Here is a 20732-nt window from a genome sequence, read left to right on the forward strand (position 1 = left end):
ATAAAAAATAGGGCAGGGGCTGTAGCTGGGACATCGAATGCCCCTGGGTTCCATCCCAGACCCCCCCACACAAAAAAAAACCACCCAGAGAAACTGAGCATGGTGATGTACACGTATAATCCCAGGTGTGCTAGGGAGGCTGAAATAGGAGGATCTGAGGTTCACCGACAGCCTCAGAAACTTTTAGCAAGGTCCTGCACAAGTGAGTGAGATCTTGTTTCAAAATAAAGGATAAGAAAATAGGGCTGGGAGTGTAACTTGGAGGTAGAATGCCCCTAGATTCAAATCTCAGTAAAACACACACACACACACACACACACACACACACACACACACACAAATAAATAAATAAGAATGACTGGGGATGTATGTGTAGTTTGGAGATAGACTGTCTCTGGGTTCAACCCTCAGCACCAATAAAAAAAAAAAGAAAAAGAAAAAAAAATTCCTCTAAGTGCCTCCCTAGGAGGCAGGCAGCTCTGCACTATGGGGCTCAGGTGAAAGGGCTGGGTTGAGGTCCTCCGTTCACCCAGTACTTGGGGTCATGTGGGTTGCTTACACATCTCCTTGGAGGCTTAATTTCCCATCTGCACAAGGGAGTCTTAAGGCTGGTATGAGCTACGCTGTCAGCACTCTAAATGGTAATGTCTGTGATCACAAGTATTTTATTTTGCTGCTATTATTATTATTATTAGTGGTACTGGGGTTCCTGGAAACCCTTCTACTTCTGGGCTACACTCCCAGACCTATTTTTATACTTTCTTATTTGGAAACAGGGCCTCTTAAGCCAACGTGCTGGCTTCGAACCTGTGCAGTCCTCCTGTCTCCGCCTCCCAAGTGCGGGGATTACAAGCGTGCGCCACCACGCCAGGCTGCTATTATTTATTGATTGTGGTACTGGGGATGGAACACAGGGACCTGCTACCCCCGCCCTATTTATTTATTTATGTACTAGGGATTGAATCCAGGGGCATTCTACCTCTAAGCTACACCCTCAGCCCTATTTTTTTTTTTATTATTTATTAAGAAACAGCCCTATTTTTTTTATTCTTTATTTGGAAGCGAAGTCTCACTAAGCTGCAGAGGGCCTCACTAAGTAGCCCATGCTGGCCCCCAACTTGCCATCCTCCTGTTTCAGCCTCCCAAGTACTGGGATTACAAGCGTGTGCCACCACACCCGGCTTCTGTTTTATATTTGGAAACCGGGTCTCGAAAATTGCTGAGCCTGGTCTGGCAACCTGAGATCTTCCTGTGTCAGCCTCTCAAGTACTGGAATTATAGGCTTGCACCACCACACCAGGCTTGTTATTTTTTTGAGACCTGTCTCAGACAAGTCTCACTATGTTGCCCAGGCTGGCTTGAAACTCCAGGGCCCGAATAATCCTCTTCAGTAAGAACAGATGTTGCAATCAACGCATTAAAATTCATGGGCCAAACCGGTAGTGGTGGCACACCCTGAAATCCCAGTACTTGGGAGGCCGAGACGGGAGGATCACAGGTTGGAAGCCGGCCTCAGCAACTTCGCGACACCCTATTTCCCCAAACAAAATAAAATAGGGCTGGGGGTGTAACTCAGAAATAGAACACCCCTGGGTTCAATCCCCTAAAACACACACACACACACACGAAAGATGAAAGGACAAACTACTAGTATAAAGTGGTTTCTCTTAAATTACCCAAAAAGGCTGGGGATCTAGCTCAGAGATAAAGCATTTGGTTACTATGCAGGAGGCCCTGGGTTTCACCCCTAGCACATACACACACCCCCCCAAAAAAATCCCTGGGGCCCAGCCTGGCGTGGTGGCGCACGCTTGTAATCCCAGCATTCGGGAGGCTGAGACAGAAGGATCGCGGGCTCCTGGGCAGCCTCAGCGACTTAGCAAGGCCCTCTGCAACTCAGTGAGACTTCGCTTCCAAATAAAGAATCAAAAATAGGGCTGGGGGTGTGGCTTGGAGCTAGCATGCCCCTGGGTTCCATCCTCAGTACCGCAAAAAAAAAAAAAAAAAAAAAAAAAAGCCCTGGGCCCATTTTCCAGATGAAAGGACAGAGGCAGAGGGAGCGGCTCCCAGAACCTCCCACAAAACCGAGTGCCCGCAGCTCCTTCCGAGCAACGCAGGGCGAATAAAAGGACGGCAGCAGGCCCCGGGGCAGGCGACGTCCATCATAGCGAGCCACATTTTGGCCGCTCTTCTTGTTTTCCATTCAAAAGGCTGGCGGGATGGTGCCAGGGGCAGGGCCCGTCCCGCGAGCGTCTCCTCCCCAGCGTCCCCAAAGGAGCTTTAAAAAGAGGGGTTTTGCTTTAAATTGGCTACTTTGGGCTACTTTTTGACCTTTGATCCCGCCCCAGGGGCTCTGGCAGGCGCCGTCCCCGCGCGGCGGTCCCCGCCCGCCATGCCGCGCGGTTCGGCTCGCCGGAGACGGTTGGCCCCGGCCATCCCGGACCCGAGCCCCCAACGCCTCCTCGGAGGTCACGGCCGCCGCCGCCTCGCCCTCCCCGCGCCCGCTTCCTTCCCCCGGCCCCGTGACGGGCGCTCCCGCGGGCCAATGAGCGGCCGGGTTCCGCCCCTGGGCGGGGCCGAGCGCCGACCAATCCCCATTCGGGCGCCCGCCCGGATCCAAACGGCCCAATCGGCGGCGGCGGCGGGGGCGGGCCTCGGGGGCGAGGCCGGCCGCCGCAGCCAACGGGCGCGCACGCCGGCGCCGCGAGGGGGCGTGTCCCGCGGCCGGGCGTGCGGCGGCGGCGCGGCGCAGGGCGGTAAACAAGATGGCGGCGGCGTGTCGGGCGCGGAAGGGGGAGGCGGCCCGGGGCGCCCGCGAGTGAGGCGCGGGCCGGGAGGGCGGCGCCGGCGGCCCGCGGGCGGCCTTGCATGGGCTGGGCCCCCTCGCCGCCCCGCCTCCTGCTCCCGTGCGGCGGCCGCGGCGAGGGGGACGCGCCGCCCGGGCCCGGCAGCCTCGGGAGCCCCCGGCTCGGAGCCTGCGGCCTGCGCCGCCCCGGCCGGCCGCCCAGCGCGCGAGGCCGGGAGCGCCGCCGCCGTCGGGGGGAGGGCGCCGCGAGGGCGGCCGCGCGGGCCGGGCATGGACGGCGCGGACGGGCCCCGGCGCGGCCGCCTGGGCGCCTGACCGCGGCCGGAGCGCCTGGACGATGACCTAGCGCCCGCGCCGGCCCGCCTGCCAGCGCCCGCGGACCCGCGCCTCGCCCGCCGCCCGCGCCCTCGGGCCCGCGGGCGCAGCGCGGACCGACGGGTGGCCCGCCGCCTCCGGCCGAGGAAGCGCTCCGGCGGATCGAGGGGGGTGGGGTGGGGGCGACGTGGCCTTTTCCCCCGTTTTCTCGCTGAACCTTCGGGCCAGGGAAGTCGGGGCCAGAGGCAGAGACAGACGCCCAGGAAAGAGGACAAGGGGGACAAGGACTCCCCGGCGCCGGGTCCAGGATGGACGTGGCGGACCCGCAGCAGCTGGGCATGTTCACCGAGGGCGAACTGATGTCCGTGGGCATGGACACCTTCATCCACCGCATTGACTCCACCGAGGTCATCTACCAGCCCCGCCGCAAGCGGGCCAAGCTCATCGGCAAGTACCTGATGGGGGACCTGCTGGGCGAGGGCTCCTACGGCAAGGTGAAGGAGGTGCTGGACTCGGAGACGCTGTGCCGGAGGGCCGTCAAGATTCTCAAGAAGAAGAAGTTGCGGCGGATCCCCAACGGCGAGGCCAACGTGAAGAAGTGAGTGCTGGGGGCCGAGTCCTCCTTCCCGCTCCTTCCGCCCCTCCTCCCTTTTTCCTTCCTTTCTTCGACCTCCTCCCTCTCCCTTCCTTCCTTCCTTCCTTCCCACTTTCTTCTGTCATTTAACTTCTTCGTATCCATTCCTTTCTCCTCCCTTTTTCTCTCCCTTCCTCCTCCTCTTCCTTCCTCCCTCTGTGCCTCTCTTCCTCTGGCATTCCTTCTCTTCCTCTTCCTTTAAAGACCTGAGCTGACCAGCTAGCACCGTGTTCTCCTGGCTGAGGACAGCGTGGTTGGGAACCTCCAGTAGGACTTTCCCCTAGCGAGGGTGGGTTATTGTGGGAGGCCGGTGCGTGTCTCTGGGAGTGCCGGCGGCTGGGATCCCCGTCTGACGTGCCCTGGTAGCCGGTGCGCCCCCTGTCCCCGCTGTCCAGAGAACGGAGGCACCCTGCCCGACCAGCTTGTGTTTATTTGGGCCGCAAGTTTGTGTGCCGCCGCCAGCAGGTTTTCTGCGCAGTATGTGGCCGTTACTAGGGCCAGGCGAAATGTGATTTGTTTATCCTGTCGGAGGGGAACCCTGTGGTTGCCAAAAATAATCGTTTGCACCGGCTTATCGGTCAGCAGGAGGGAGCATAGCCCTTTGTCGCTTGCTTGCCCGGGTGTGAGGCTGGAAACCTCCCTGGCCCGGGTGGCCGTGGGCTTTCTGTGTTGGACCTTACTTTTTAAATAGATTTCACCGGGTTTCCGGCTGCCCCACCTGTGGGGTATGTGGTAGAGAAGCTCTTCCCAAGGGCGGCCAGGGCTCCCCCTAATTAGAGCGGCCTCCTTATCGCTGCCAGACACCCTGCCCTCCTCCACCCCCTTGACACCACCCTCTACCCCCTTTCCAAGAAGGGGCCTTATCTGCTGGGCTGGGCCTCAGGACTGTCTGGGACACCCTTCCTGGTGGATGGTGACCTTGGAGGGCAGCGGTCCTGGGGAGGGCCGTGCAGGGCATCTGCTCACACCTCCCCGTCATGGGCCCCGGCCGGGCTCACTCACTGTAACCTACTGTCGGGCGGAAGCCACGGGGACCTGGGTTCCCAGGCTGATGCTTCAGAAGCTGCAGGGAAGGGGTCCTGGTACCTAGAAGGCTGAGACAGGAGGATTGCAAGTTTGAGGCCAGCCTCAGTGTAGCAAGGCCGTTTCAAGTTAAATAATAAAAAGGGTTGGGGCCACAGCTTGGAGGTAGACTATCACTGGTGTCAGTCTTTAATACAAAAAAAGAGGAGGACCTGTCAGGAGGAGGTTGGTTTCTACGAGGCCTTTCAAAATCTCAGTGCCCAGCGTGTGAACACGGGTGAGAGGCGAGGCAAGGAGTCTCTGCCTGGCCGCGCATCTGCAGGGCAGGAGCGGACGGCTTGTTCAGGGGCTGGTGCTGTGGACACCAGGTGTCTCTGGAGTGCAGACCACTAGGGCAGCCAGTGGGTGTCCTCTCTAGAGGCCAGGGCCAGCCTCTCTCCCAGAAGCCAGAGCTCCGGTCTTAATACTGCCTCCAAATCGCTTTTTTAATAAGCCAGAGGTGTACGAGGGTAGATGTGGCCGGCGGCTGCCAGTTTGTGAGCTCTGTGGGCCACACTTGCTGGCCCTCACACGTCACGGCTGTGCGGCCACTGGGTGGAAGTGGGGGCCCTGCACCCTGGAGGCTCCCTGGGCACGCTAGGACCTCCTGCACCTGTGGGCTCTAGGTCTCGGTCCCAGCCCACACCCTCTTCTGGGAATCCTCTGCTCTGTTCCCCATGGGAGGGTGGTGGCCTCAAGCTCCAGCGTGGGGGCGTCAGATACATGCTAAATGGGGCCTACCTACAGGCCCGGCATCCCAGGCCACACTCAGACCTTCTGGCTGCACCATCTCCACCTCTCCAAGGCAGGAGACAAGGGGTTCTCAAAGTTCCGTCCAGCTGGACGAGTGCAGACCACCCTGCCTGCAGCCCCTCTCCAGGGGCTAGGCCCTTCTGGCCTCTGATTCCTGGAGGCCACTGGGTCTGGTGCTGGGAGGAAGCCAGCTGCGCCTTCCTGGGGGTCTCGAGGCGGCCTCCACCTGAGGAGCCCTGTAGCACGAAGGGAGACGTTGCTGGCTGGGCAGGGCCGGGAGGCCCAGCCTCTGGCAGACCAACGAGCACCATGCGCCACAAGACGCCTGCTCCAAGGGTGCACTAGGAGTTGAGTGACGCGCGCGCAAGGCCAGCCGGAGGGCGAATCACTGCCGGACGTGGGGCTCGGGAGGAGACCTGGGCCGCGAGCCTGAGCTCCTGACTTCCTGGCCAGTCAGCTAAGGTCCAGGGAGCTCAGGTGCTCCCTGACGCTGCGGGCCGGAGCCTGACAGTGTGGCTGGAGAAACTCAGTCTTATGTCACTCATCAGAACAGGAGGGGAAACTGAGGCCCGGGAGGCATGGACCACTCTGCCGAGGGCCCGCACACAGCTAGTGACCGGGCTGGCTGGACAGGTTGTCACAGCTGCAGACCCAGCTCAGCCTGGACCACGGACTTCCTGCGGGAGGACTCGGGAGCTGGAGGAGGTGCTAGTGGGGCCTGCCACGTGCGGCGCGCGAAAGGAGAAGGGGTGTCCTCTCCTGGGCCAGCGCTGGGCTCCCCAGCAGCCTCGCTCAGCTGGCCGCAGGGAAAAAGGCTCCTTTGTCTTTGAGAGTTTAATAGACTCCACTCGGATTGTCTCTCGTGGCGAAGTGTCCACAACCTTCCAGACAGGCCTCGGGAGTCCTGTTGTGCTGAAAGCTTTTTTCTTAGAGTACGATGCTGTGGGCCTTTGCCCAGGTGGTGGGCGTGTGGCCGATTAGAGCCGACTGGGCATCCTCCGTCTCGGGAGAGCCCTGGGAGCCTGCGCCCGTGCCCCTCGTGTGGGAGATGTGCATCGGACGGTGTTCTCTTGGTTTTCATTGGGGTGTGTTGGGGATTGAACCCAGCGGAACGTTACCTCTGAGCTTCGCCCCAGCCATGTTTGTTTTTTATTTTGAAGCAGATGGGCTTAAGCTGAGTTGCCGAGGGCTCCGCTGGCCTTAGGTTAGCGTCCACCCTCTGGGGCTGCCCTTGAACTTCCAGTCCCCTTGTGTTGCCTCCGAGTCCCGGGCTTGCAACTGTGCCTTCAGGCCCGGCTGCAGACCCACCTTGATTGCAGGAGTTCCTGGGCGGGGAGGTGGGAGCTCCGTAGCCGTTGCTCCTGGCTCTCCATCGCCCACCCTGGCTGCCCCAGTGTTCACTGTTTCTGCCAGTCATTTTCTGCCCACATGGCATGGCGGGAGGTCAGGCCTGAAGGCCGCACCCCCGGGAGCCAGCGGGCGTGTGTGGGCCACGTGTGCTGCCGGCTTGGGCCCAGGCCTTGCCAGCAGCGTTGCGCTGACTGCCTCTCTGGTGAGAGGAGCGTGTGGCCTATGGATGCACCCCAGGCCGGGGGGTGGGGGTGGGGGTGGGGGTGGGGGTGAGGTGCCGTGCTCAGCTGTTCTGTTGTTCCCAGAACCCCCAGTTGCGAGTGACTGGCAGGAACACCTCGCCCTAAACCAAATCCTTCCGCACCTGTTGCCGCCACCGGAGCCCTGGGAAGGGCTGGCACGCCCCGAGGCCAGCTGGAGATGCGTGTGGAGGGACGGAGCGCCCGGCCTCCGTGCCCCTGAGCGCCTTCCTGGGTTGACTGGCGGATACTTGGATCTCAGTGGGAAATAGTTAGGATTTTAGCAAGTTGGGAATCAGAGCCCTGGACTTTATCGGCTTTCGTTCCCACTGCGCACAGAACATCTGAGCGGCTTTACAAGGTGCGGCGGCTGCTGAGGCTTCTGCCCTCCCGGCCTCGTGTCAGGAAAAGTCCCACATGAGGCCAGGCTGCAGGGCACAGGGCTTGTCCACCGTGTGTGCCCCGGGGCTCCTGCGTGGACTCGGCCGCCTCCCAGTCTGCTCACCTCCCTGGGTGGTGAAGAGATGCGTCTGTAGTCAGGTGGGAGCTTGGGGCTGGGCTGCAGGACAGGGAGGAAACGGTCATTGCCTTGGGGCTGGGCTGGGCGCGCTCTGGCTCCTGGCATCTGCGCCAGGCTGTGGAGGTGTGGGGTGCTGAGCCTTACCCCACGGTGTGAGGCTCCTGCCCCCGCGGGTGCCTGGGAATCCCAGCCAGAGCTGCCACGGCCCTTGAAGCACACTTGATTTATATATTTCTGTGGCACTGGGTTTTGAACTCGGGGATACAGGGTTTGACCTCTGAGCTATACACACCCCCAGCCCTCTTCTTTTTAACTTACGTATTTGTTTGTTGTTATTACTATTATTGCAGTACTAGGAATGGAACCCAGGGCATTCGACCTCTGAGCTACTCCTCCTGCCCGAGTTTTTATTCTTTATTTGGAAACAGGGTCTCATGAGCTGCAGAGGGCCTCACTAAGTAGCTGAGGCTGTCTGCAAACCGTAATCCTCCGGTCTCAGCCTCCCGAGTGCTGCGATTACAAGCCTGCACCACCACGCCCGGCTCTCCAATTTTTATGAAACAGGGCCTCACTAAGTGGCAGAGGACCTCACAAGTAGCTGAGGCTGCGAACTTATCCTCCTGTCTCAGCCTTTTTTTTTTTTTTTTTTTGGTGGTACTGGGGGTGGAACCCAGAGGCTTTCTACCTCCGGGCTAAGTGTCTGAGGCTGGCTTTGGACCTGTGTGATCCTCCTGTCTCAGCCTCCCAAACGCGGGGATTACAAGCATGCGCCACCACGCCCGACTCTGTCTCAGCCTTTCAAGTACTGGGATTGCAAGTGTAGCTGGACTTTATTTTTCTTAACAGATTTATTAACACAATTCAGAGATCATAGAGTTCTAATTTTTATTTTACTTTTTGTGGCACTGGGGATGGAACCCAGGGGCATTCTGCCTCTAAGCCACACCCCCTGCCCGATTTTTATTCATTTATTTTTAAAATTTTTTTATATTTTTATTTTTTTTTTGGTGGTACTGGGGGTGGAACCCAGAGGCTTTCTACCTCCGAGCTATACTCCAAGACCCATTTTATATTTTATTTGGGAACAGGGTCTCACTAAGTAGCTGAGGCTGGCTTCGAACCTGCGCGATCCTCCTGTCTCAGCCTTCCCAGAGCGGGGATTACAAGCATGCGCCACCATGCCCGGCTTTTATTTTTGTTTTTAAACTGTTTCGCTACTTTGCTGAGGCTGGCCACAACCCTGCGAGCCTCCTGCCTGGGCCTCCCGAGTGCTGGGGTCACAGGCTTGCCCACCTCACCCAGCTGGAACCCACTCTTGGCCGCTTCCTTTTCTAGGCACTTGGAGACCTCCAGAAAGCCTTTGCGAATTGCATTTTCACGGTGCTAGAGATGGGTGACCAGGGCCTTGTGGGTGCTAGGCAAGCTCTCTCTTCTGAGTCACACCCCCAGCCCCAGAGGTCGTTAATTAATTAACGAAGATTGAACTGGGGGCAGAGCCTGCTGCAGGCTGTGTGGGTTTTGCTCAGGCCGTGACAGCACTGTAGCTCCCTCACCTGCCCTGCCCCGCGTCCGGCTCGCCCTGCGGGCTACTTCTCCCATCCCTCTCGTCAGCTTGGACGGCTCTCTGGCCCTCCTTCCAGTTCCTCCTCCGGTCAATTAGCAGTCAGCCAGCCCTCCGCTCTGCTCGGGCAGCACCTGAGTGAAGCCGCCGCGGTCGTGGTGACAACACCCGGAAGGCGCCACTTCCTCTGGCTGCAGCGCCCACCTCCGGCTTCCTGGCCCTGCGCTGGCTTCCCTTCATTTTATTTACTTTTTTTTTTTTTTTTTTTTGCAGTAGGGTATGAAACCCAGGGGCATTCTACCTCCTAGCTACACCCCAGCCCTATTTTTTATTCTTTATTTTGAAATGGTCTCAGACTCCTGAATGCTGGGATTACAAGTGTGCACCCCCACTCCTGGCTTGAACCCAGGGGAATTCTATCTCTAGGCTGTGTCCCCAGCCCTATTTATTTTTACTTTTTTATTTGTTACTTGAAAACAGGTCTCACTAAGTTGCGCAGGACCTCACTAAGTAGCTGATGCTGGCTGCCAACCCACAATCCTCCTGTCCCAGCCTCCCAGGTACTGAGATTACAAGGGTGCGCCACCACACCTGGCTCTTTTTTTTAAACAAAGTCTCACGAGGCCGCTGAGGGCTTCACTTAGTTGCTGAGGCCGACCTCACACCTGTGGTTCTCGTGCCTCGATCTCCCAAGTACTGAGAATATTCATGTGTGCCGCCACATGTTTTATAGCTTTTTCTTTTTTTCTATTTTCTTTCATTTATTTATTTATTTATTGGTGGTACTGAGCATTTGAGGATTAAACCCAGGGGATTTCTACTTCTGAGCTACACTCCCAAGCCTATTTTATTTTATTTTTGAGGGTTTTTTGTTTTTTGTTTTTGTTTTTTGTGGTACTGGGGGTGGAACCCAGGGGTGTTTTACCTCCGGGCTATATACTCCCAGACCTATTTTATACTTTATTTGGAAACGGCCTCACTCAGTAGCTGAGGCTGGCTTCAAGCCTGTGGGATCCTCCTGTGTCAGCCTCCCCAGCACGGGGATTCCAAGCGTGCGCCACTAAGCTGGGCTTTGATTTTAGTTTTAAACAAGGTCTTACTAGTTGTCTCACTGCCTGAGCCTGGCTTTGAGCCTTTGATCCTCCTGTGCGGCCTCCTAGTTCCTGGGGATGTGGCTTGGAAAGAGAACACCCCTGGGTTGAGTACCCAGCACTACAGAATACAGGATGAATAAATAAGGCTGGGTGTGTGTCTCAGAGGATTCTACCTTCAGTACCTAAAATAAAAGCTGTGTGCATATACACATATACATGTGTACATTTACACGTGTGTGTGTGTGTGTGTGTGTGTGGCTTTTATTTTTTCTTGGTCAAGGATTTAATACCCGTAAGATACACTGAACTGGGCATGTTAATACATGCCTATAATCCCAGTACATGGGAGGCTGAGAGAGGAGGATTGCAGGGGTTCGCAGCCAGCCTCAGCTACTTAGTGAGGCCCTCTGCAACTTAGTGAGAGCCTGTTTCCAAATTAAAAAAAAATAAAATAAAATCGGGCTGGGGATATAGCTTGTAGATAGAATGCCCCTGAGTTCAGTCCTCAGTACCACAAAAAAATAAAGAATAAAAAGGTGTTTAGGCCGGGCGTGGTGTTTAGTAGCTGGACACAATGGTGCACACTTGTAACCCAGTACTTGTGAGGCTGAGACAGGAGGATTGCAGGTTCGCGGTCAGCCTCAGCTACTTAGTGAGGCCCTTTGCAACTCAATGAGAACTTATTTCAAAATAGAGTAAATTACAGGTTTGGGGTGTCACTCGGAGGTAAAATGCCCTTGGGTTTTATCCCCAGTACAAAAAAAAAAAAAAATGCCCAGCGTCTGATGATCTTGTCCCTGTCGGAGCCCCTCCAGCCGGTGACAGATGGCAGGTGCCACGGGCCCTCACAGCTGGGCGGCAGCGGGTCTCCCGCGGCGGTGCCTGGCACATGTGCGGAGCCCCTTCCTGCTCCCCTGACGCTGCCGGCCACTGGGCAGCTCTGCCCGCAGCCTGGGCGCACATAGTCCCTGTGCGGAAGCTTCCCGGCCCCTCCCTGGCCCTCGGGCTGCCAGTGAGCCTGGAGAGTGACAGTGTCCCGGTGGAAGCGGAGGGTGTTCCAAGGCCTGGCTCCAGCCTCCCGCCCAGGCCCCGGCGTGCGGCCCCCGCAGGCCGCGCTCGGCAGCACGGGCGCTCACCCTGTCTTCTCGCTGCAGGGAGATCCAGCTCCTGAGGCGGCTGCGGCACAGAAACGTCATCCAGCTGGTGGACGTGCTGTGCAACGAAGAGAAGCAGAAGATATATCCTTCTGGGGCCGGCCCTCTGCACCAGGGTGTGGCTGAGCAGGCCTGCGCCCACCCTCCAGGGGACCGCCGCAGGCTGAGTGCGCAGGGCCGGGCTCCTGTCCCGAGGGCCCAGCATCTTCTGTTCCTGTACCCACTCCTCCTCATAACGCGGCCTCGGCCGCTGTTTGTCCCGGGCAGTTACCACAGAGTCGCCCTTCCTCTGCGCCCTTGCCTGGCTGCCGCCCAGGGGCCGGGGCGGGACGGGGCGTCGCCGGTGAGGTGCTTTCCTTAGCGCCGCACGTATATGGTCATGGAGTACTGCGTGTGTGGCATGCAGGAGATGCTGGACAGCGTGCCCGAGAAGCGCTTCCCCGTGTGCCAGGCCCACGGGTGAGTAGCCTTGCTGCTACTTGGTGCCGGGGCTGCATCCGCGGGCCATGGTGCGGGGCCAGGCCCAGCACCGCCCAGTCCCACGCTCAGGCTGGGCTTTCTGCCTGCTGTTGAGGTAAAGCTCAGGTGGTTTAAAACAGGTCAGGAGCCGGGTGCGGAGGTGCATGCCTGGAATCCCCATACATGGGAGGCTAAGAGGGCAGGGAGACGGGCTCAGAGCCGGCCTTAGCAACGAAGACCCTCGGCAATGTAGCAAAACCATGTTTTAAAAATAAAAAATAAGCCGGGCGTGATGGCGCACGCTTGTCATCCCCGCGCTTGGGAGGCGGAGACAGGAGGATCGCGCAGGTTCGAAGCCAGCCTCAGCTACTGAGTGAGGCTCTCAGCAACTTAGTGAGACCCTGTTTCCAAATAAAATATAAAAAAGGTCTGAGAGTATAGCCCGGAGGTAGAAAGCCTCTGGGTTCCACCCCTAGTACCACCAAAAAAATAAAAAAATAATAAAAATAAAAAATAGAGCCGGGCGTGGTGGTGCACGCTTATAATCCCAGCATTTGGGAGGCTGAGACTGGAGGATCAAGGTTCGCTGACAGCCTCAGCTGCTTAGTGAGGCCCTCTGCAACTCAGTGAGAGTTTATTATATATTTATTATTATTTATTATTTATTATAGTTTATAAATAAATTGGGCAGGGGGTATAGCTCGGAGGTCAAATGCCTCTGGGTTCCATCCCCAGACTTGAAATAAATAAATAAATACTAAAAATAAAAAATAACGCCAGGCGTGGTGGTGCACGCTTATAATTCCCGCGCTTGGGAGGCTGACAGGAGAATCGCACAGGTTCGAAGCCAGCCTCAGCTACTTTGGCTGTCAGCAACTTGGTGAGACCCTGTTTCCAAATAAAATATAAAATAGGTCTGGGAGTATAACCCAGAGGTAGAATGCCCCTGGGTTCCATCTCCAGTACCCTAAATAAATAAATAATAAGCTGGGCGTGGTGACGCATGCTTGTAATTCCAGCATTCAGAGGCTGAGATAGGAGGATTGAGGCTCGCAGACAGCCTCAGCTACTTAGTGAAGCCCTCTGCAACTTGGTGAGACTCTGCTTCAAAATAAAGAATAAAAAATCATGCTGGGGGTGTAGCTTAGAGGTAGAATGCCCCTGGGTCCAATCCTCTACTGCACCAAAAATAAATAAATAAATAAATAAATAAATAAATAAAAGAGCCGGGCCTTGCTGCACACACTTGTAATCTTAGTGTTTGGGTAGGGTGCAACAGGAGGATCACAGGTTTGTGGACAGCCTCAGCAAGTAGTGAGATGTTTATCAATCTAGTGAGACCTTGTTTCAAAAATTTAAATGGTGCTGGGGGTGTAGCTTGGAGGCAAAATGCCTCTGAGTTCCATCCCTAGAAGCAAAAAAATAAACCATAAAAATAAGAAAGTTCGGCATACCTGTAATCCCAGTATGTGGGAGACTGAGATAGGAGAATCACAAGTTTGAAGACAGCCTCAGCAACTTAGACTCTGCTTCAAAAACAAATAATAAGCCGGGCGTGGTGATCGCGCAGGTTCGAAGCCAGCCACGCTGGCGTAAGAGACCCTGTTTCCAAATTTAAAAAGTATAAAAATAGGTCTGGGAGTGTAGCCCGGAGGTAGAAGGGTTTCCAGGAACCCCAGTACCACAAAAAATAAAAAACAGATAATAGTCGGGCATTGTGGCGCACGCTTGTCATCCCAGTGCTTGGGAGGCTGAGACAGGAGGATCGCACAGGTTTGAAGCCAGCCTCGGCTACTTAGTGAGGCTCTCACCAACTTGGTGAGACCCTGTTTCCAAATAAAATATAAAATTGGTCTGGGAGGTAGAAAGCCCCTAGGTTCCGTCCCTGGTACCACCAAAAACAATAAAATAATAAACCAGGCATGGTGGCACATGCTTGTAATCCCAGCATTCGGGAGGGGAATACAGGAGGTTCTCAGTTCTGGCCAGCCTCAGCTACTTAGTGAGGTCCTCTGTAACTCAGTAAGACCCTGTTTCAAAATAATAAAAATAGGTCTGAGATATGGCTCAGAAGTAGAATGCCCTTAGGTTCAGTCCCCAGCACCCCAAATAAATATTAACATCCAGTTAAAAAATTCGAAACAGTTTGGGGGACAGGTTTGTGTACCCACTTCCCAGCTAGCTGCTAAGCACTGCCTGCCACGGGGCCCTCCCACCTGTCAGGACCGCTGTGTCCACTACTGCAGCCGTTGGCCCTGTCCCCTGGGGAGCCATTTTAGTTTGGGACTTGCTGGACCTCAGGAGCTCCGGGCTGCTGTCTGTGGCCCACTGGCCCTTGGGGCAGCAGTCGGGGCCCTGGCTACTGCAGCGCTATGCAGTGTGGAGGTGATCGCTGTTCTGCGAGACCTTGTCACATCTGTCACCCCGCTTCTTGGAGGCTGGGACGGGAGATCCCAGGCTCAAGACCAGTCTCCTCCCCTCGGCTATTTAGTGAGACCCTGTTTCAAAATAAAGATAAAAGGGCTGAGAGCAGGGTTTACAGTGGCACATACCAGTGATTCCAGTACTTAGACTGAGGCAGGAGGACCCCAGGTTAGCAGCCAGCCCCAGCAACGAAGCAAGGCCCTGTGCAGCTTATAGCCCCGTGTGGTGGCCGCGCCTGTAATCCCAGCATGGGAGGCTGGGCCCGCCGGCCTCAGCTCCCGCTCCCCGCAGGTACTTCTGCCAACTCATCGACGGCCTGGAGTACCTGCACAGCCAGGGCATCGTGCACAAGGACATCAAGCCGGGTAACCTGCTGCTCACCACCAGTGGCACGCTCAAGATCTCCGACCTGGGTGTGGCCGAGGTAAGGCCGGCCCCGGGAGCCCGCACCCCTCCCGCTGGGCCCGCTCACAGCCCCTGTGGCCTCGCCGCAGGCCCTGCACCCGTTCGCCGTGGACGACACCTGCCGGACAAGCCAGGGGTCCCCTGCCTTCCAGCCGCCCGAGATCGCGAACGGCCTGGACACGTTCTCCGGCTTCAAGGTGGACATCTGGTCAGCCGGAGTCACGCTGTAAGTGTCCCTGGCCCCGACCCAGGCATACCGCACGTGGAGGGTAGCACTTGCCAGCACTCACAGGCCCCATAGGCAGGGCCCCGTTGACTCCCAGGCAGCTCCGATGACACAGGCCGTGGTTTTCCAGATACAGTTCACCCGAGCTCTCCCTCTCACAGGAACAGCACCCCCGCTTGTAGCCAGTTCCTGACATTGCCACCACCCCAAAAGGGAGCCCTGTCAGTGAGGGCGTCTGGAGGGGCTGCTCGTCCTCCCGCCCTGGCCTGGGGGGCTGCGTCCAGGGGTGTGACACGGTGACCACAGGGCCTGTGGCAGAGCTGCGTGGCCCCGCTGCAGCCACGCTGGGGCTCTGGGGGCTCTGGCCGCCGGCTGGTGGTGACCCGCGCGCCTTCCCTTTGGACACAAGCTACAACATCACGACGGGCCTGTACCCATTTGAAGGGGACAACATCTACAAGCTGTTTGAGAACATTGGGAAGGGAGACTACAGCATCCCAGGGGACTGCGGACCCCCGCTCTCCGACCTGCTCAAAGGTGGGCGCACTTCCTGGCTGCAGCCCAGTGGAGTGTCCGCGCGTGGGCCAGCGCGCTGCGGTGGGAGGGCTGGGGTTCTGTAGGGCTGGAGCTCGCTGCCTGCTCCCTCCAGCAGCCTTTCTGCAGGACTGGCCGGGAGGGCAGCACCTGTGTGGGGTGCCGGGCTTGGCTCTGGTCCCTGGGCTCTGCCACGTCCAGGCTGTGTTTTTGGTTGGGGCGCTCGGGCCCCCGGCCCGGTGGTCAGCAAACATCTGCTGACTGTGTTTCCTCAGGGGTGCAGCAGGTGGCGCTGGCCGGCCTCCACCTGCCTTGGTTCTGTGGAGCACAGGCTGGGCCCGTCCCAGCTGCTGGAGGCCTGGTGCAGGCGTGTGGGTGTGGAGGGGAGCCCGGGGCAGGTGGGGTCAGGCTGCGGGGCAGAGGCCTGGGGCCTGCAGCCACACTGCTCCGTGCTGCGCTCCACAGGGATGCTGGAGTACGAGCCGGCCAAGAGGTTCTCCATACGGCAGATCCGACAGCACAGGTGAGCGCAGGGCCCCCCGGCACACGGTGCTCAGCCCAGCCCTTGGCCTCCTGGGGCAGCAGAGCCCAGCTGGGCGGGGGGTGGCCGGGACCAGGAGTCTGCTGGCCAGGGCGAGGTCTGATGAAGATGCTGGGCCCACAAGCAGGCCTCACTCAGCGCTGGAGAGCAGGTGTGGGGTGGGGGCCCGGGATGCCAGCCCAGGGGCAGATGGGCAGGCAGGCTGGCGTTGGGGGCGGGGGCTTGTGCTCCTGGGGCATTTGGGCACAGGGGAGCAGGGGCAGCAGCCGCCCAGCCCTGGCAGAGGCCTCACGTGGCCCGTTCTGCAGCAGTGAGTGGCGGGCGGCCGTGAGCGGGCCCTGCTGGGCGCTCACAGACACTCTGGGAGTCCCAGGCTTCGGGGCTCAGTCCTGAGAGGATGGGCCTTGGTGTTGAGGCACCCGTCAGGCTTGTGCTGAGGTGGCCGTGATCCTGGCACAGTTTGGCCTTGCTCCAGTAGCCCGAGGGCACGGTGCCAGCCAGGGTGGGCAGCAGAGGCCCAGGTAGAGCCGACTGGGCCCAGGGCTTGGCTTTCCAGCACGCCAGCTGGAGCGGAGGAGTTTGAAGTCGGGAAGGGCAGGCGTGTGCACAGGGTGCCTTCAGCTGGGCGTCCACACTGTCGGTCAGTGGTAGAGACCAGGCCTTTCCTGGCTGCGTCGTCAGCGCGGATCCCTAAGGAAGGGCCTGGAGCCAGTTCTCCTGAGGTCACATGGTCACAGCCCGGGCTCTCAGGGCTGCGCCACTCTGTCTCAGAGGTGACAACAGCCATGTGGCTCGTGGGGAGACCTGTCCCCACCCCACTTGTCTGGGTTCCCGGGTGGAGGTAAGGCCTGTGGAGGTGGCTGGGCGCGTGGCTGTGCCCAGGGGCTGGTGCGTGGCCTTCTCGTCGTCTGCCTGCTCCCAGGGGAGAAGCGCTGGGCTCCTATAGCTACGAGCATGGCTGAGCCGCTGGCCACAGCTGCCCCTTGTGCACGTGGTCTGTGGCCCCTGCACCCTGTGGAGGGGCCGTGGGGGCGGTGGTCCCAAGGTGCCTGTCCCGATGGGTGTGGATGGGCTTTTGAAGCTGGTTCCGGAAGAAACACCCGCTGACGGAGGCCCTGGTGCCCATCCCGCCGAGCCCGGACACCAAGGACCCCTGGCGCAGCATGACAGTGGTGCCCTACCTGGAGGACCTGCACGGCCGTGCGGACGAGGAGGAGGACGAGGACCTCTTCAACCTCGAGGACGGCATCATCTACACGCAGGACTTCACGGTGCCCGGTGAGCTGGCAGAGGCCGAGGCCTCCCGGGGGACAGCCGGATCCAGAGGCTCCAGCCCGGCGCAGGCCGCCCTCACCCTGAGGCTGCGGAGGCCAGTAGGCGGCCCTGGGCACGCAGCTCTTAAGTGCGGCTGCCCGCCCGCCCGCATCTCCTGGCACGTCCCCCAGGAGCAGGCGGGGACCGGGAGGAAGGGCAGGGACAGGCCTCAGCCCGCCCTCCTGGCCGCTGTGGCTGCTGTGCCCTGACGCCGGGTCGCCTTCTTCCCCAGGTGACGAGGAGGCGGCTGAGGCAGGGCTTAGCGAGGAGAGAGGCACGCAGAAGAGCCAGGGCGCAGACCTTTCTGAAGAGAAGGCCGAGGCGGCAAGCGCCGCGCCGCCCGCGGAGCAGCCCGGGCCCTAGCGTAGCCGCTGCAGGCCCTTGCCGCAGCCCGGCCCTCTGCTCTTGTTCTGCCATAAAGCTTTGCCGGCCGCGGGTCTGCAGGTGGATGCTTGCTGTGCCGGGCCGCCCCAGGCCAGGGCTGTCGCCTCGCGCCGAGGGCTTCTGCGTAGTCTCAGAAGGAGCCTGAGGGGCCAGGGCGGGCCGTGAGGCCAGGCCCCGTGGCCTGGGGGTCCTTGAATGTCCTGGCTCCCGAGGAGCCCCTGGCGGCCCCTCCCAGGCCAGCTCCACCACGGCTGGCCCCTGGAACCCTCAGCAGGGTCTGGTGTCCCAGGTCCTCAAGTAGTCAGGGTGGGGTCCTGAAGGCGTGTCACACTGGGGGCGGGGTCTGCACACCTCCTGTCGCTTCCTTGGGGTCCTGGTGTCCTGGGGGCAATGTGCACGTGCCCGGGGACCTGGCCAGGTCTGTCTGGCATCTGGTGCCCTCGTGGCCCCCACTTCCTGCCCCCACCGCCCATGGAGCGCCAGGACCACATTGCCTCTATGTACCGAGGCCTGTAATGGGGCAAGACGAGGCCCCAGCCAGGTCCCTGGAGCCTTTGCCAGGCTGCAGACTCCTAGCTCCCGTAGGGCCCCTGAGCCAGGAGCCAGCACCCAGGGGGTCTCTGGGCACACGGCTGTGGTGCTCACAAGGACGTGGCTCCTGCTTGGGGACCTCTTGGGCCCCAGTCCTTGAAGCTGAGCCTGGCAGGAGGGCTGAGGAGGTAGCCCCTGCACAGCCCAGAGGTGAGGGCTGGTGGGCACCCTCTGCCTGCCTCCCTGCTTCGGTGCCTCACGCTTGAGTGGCCCAGGAAGTCCCGGGCCCTGCCCCGTCGGACCTGGGACAGCTCTGTGCAGATGCAGGACAGTGTGCTGGGCTTGGGCTGCTGCTCCGAGGTGCTCTGGCCTGGCCTGGCCACGCCCTGATCCCTAGACAGTAGCGCTTTGACCTTAACTATCTGCAGCCTGGATGACAGCCGGGCTTCCCACCCAGAGGGCTGGGTCCCAGGCCCCAGGGAAGGGACAGGGTTCCAGGGAGGGATAAGGACTCCTCACCCAGCACCTGTGGGGCAGCTCCCAAGCCTGGGTGGGGGGGGTCCTGGTAACCTGGGCCCGTGGTGCTCAGCCCCGCCCCTGCATCCCAGGCCAGGGCTGCGCCCGCCCATCCCGAGTTTGCTCCAGCTTAGGCGTAGACCTGAGGATGAGGTCGGCTCCTTTATGCAGGTGCCTTTGAAAGCTGATGGCTCAGCACAGGGTGGTACACAGTGCACTCCGGAACCTGCGACTCAGGCTGTGACCCCTCCCAGGAAGAGGGGTCTACGTTGGGCCCGAGAGCGCAGGCTGGGCAGCATCCCTAGGTCTGCAAGGCTGGCATAAGCATGTTGCATGCTGCAGCTACAACGGAGGGGCCCGAGTGGGCTCCTGCTGGGCTTGGCTGGGCTGGCTGCAGCCCCTCCCATCTGCAGAGTTCTTTGAAAGGCCTGATCCCGGGCTGGTAGTGGTCTCAGCTTGCAGGACCCCAGGATGCAGGCAGTTGGTGGCTGGCAAGGGCTGGGGCAGGCAGGGCCCACACCAGGTGTCCTCACAGGTGAGTGTGCCAAACACCTGTGCCCTGGGAGCCAGGCCTGAGCGTGTGAGGGTGGCCCAGGTCTGCCCACAGGCGGCCAGCTGCGGCACAGCGCTGAGCAGGCAGGGAGCTGGGACCAGGGCCCTGCCCGCTGCTCTCCCTCAACGGGGTCAGGGTCCTTGACCAGGGGCAGGGCAGGCGCAGTCACAGAGGAGTGGGCAGCGGGGCCCCCAGAGTGCCACGGCAGCGCAGCATGGCCAGAGGAGGACGGTGGGCACCCTGGGCCCCAGGCACCGCTCCTTGGCTCAGGCCACACTCGCTGTCTTCCTCCTAGGACAGGTCCTAGAAGAGGAGGCTGGTCAGAACGGACAGAGCCCTGGCCTGCCCAAGGCCGTGTGCATGAACGGCACGGAGTCCGCGCAGCTGAGCTCCAGGTCGAAGGCAGAGTGCCGAGCCGGTGCCACCAACCCTGCCCGCAAGGCCTGCTCCAGCAGCAAGATCCGCCGGCTGTCGGCCTGCAAGCAGCAGTGAGCGTCCCGCCTGCAGGTGGGCAACGGCGAGGGTGCCTGGCTCCACAGCGCGGCCTGAGTCGAGCAGCCCCTGGCCCTTGGTGCCTCTGAGCAGGCCTGGGTGGGGTTTCTGGCCAGCTTCGCCCTCGAAGACCGTGTCACTGGCCATCTTGGCTGCGCAGCTCCGCGGCAGGGCTCAGCCACTGCCATGGAGTCCCTTGCTCATCCCGTGGGGTCGGGTGCTTTGGGGGAGGCTGGTCTCTGAAAGACCTCTCCTACCACACCAGCACCTGTGGCCTGTGCTGGGCCCACTGGAGCCTGCTCCTGTGCCCCGGCCGTGCCAGGGAAGGGTGGCACTGGACTCGTTGGAGACTTGAGGCGGCTGAGGGCGGCAGGGCCCTGGGGCTGGAACTGCCTCCACCGCCCTCCTGGCTGCTCTGAGCTGCTGCGGGCACAGCCGCTCTGTGCTGCCACCTCCCTCCCGGCCCTGCCCTGGCCCGCACGGCCTCTCGGCCAGGGACCCAGCCCCCGGCTCAGGAGTCTGGCAGCCATGTTGACCAGGCCTTAGTTTCCCCGTCCTTCCAGGGGCTTGCGAGAGAGACCTGCCCCTCAGGGAGGCAACGGTCCAGGTGCCCAGAGTGACCTGCCTCTGTCCTGCCTGCAGCCTGTCTCCAGGAGCCCCGGCCAGGTGCCACAATCCGGCCCTCCTCAGTCTTCCTGCCGGCTCCTGGCCGGCCACCTGCCCAGGAAGGCTGCCACCACACCTCTGTGCTGACCGCTCAGGACGTCAGGAGCACAACGGCCAGGCCGGGGCGTCGGCGGGGACGGGGCCCGGCCCCCCTCGGCCCCGCGCACAGTACTGCTCGCCAGTGGACGCCACTTGACTT

The 20732-nt window shown here is 60.0% G+C and overlaps 1 protein-coding gene across 1 annotated transcript; it reads left to right on the plus strand.

The window, feature by feature from the left end:
- Positions 1-3429: 3429 nt before the first annotated feature.
- Positions 3430-19867, plus strand: STK11 (serine/threonine kinase 11; the record flags this gene model as incomplete). The annotated part of the gene is made up of 9 exons (XM_080713168.1): positions 3430-3719; positions 11489-11564; positions 11850-11947; positions 14663-14795; positions 14866-15002; positions 15412-15539; positions 16002-16059; positions 17159-17355; positions 19671-19867. 9 exons carry the CDS (start codon positions 3430-3432, stop codon positions 19865-19867), a joined length of 1314 nt encoding a protein of 437 aa, XP_080569294.1.
- Positions 19868-20732: the final 865 nt, after the last annotated feature.

The sequence above is a fragment of the Muscardinus avellanarius genome, assembly GCF_963383645.1.
Source record: "Muscardinus avellanarius genome assembly, chromosome: 16".
Taxonomy (NCBI): Eukaryota; Metazoa; Chordata; class Mammalia; order Rodentia; family Gliridae; genus Muscardinus; species Muscardinus avellanarius.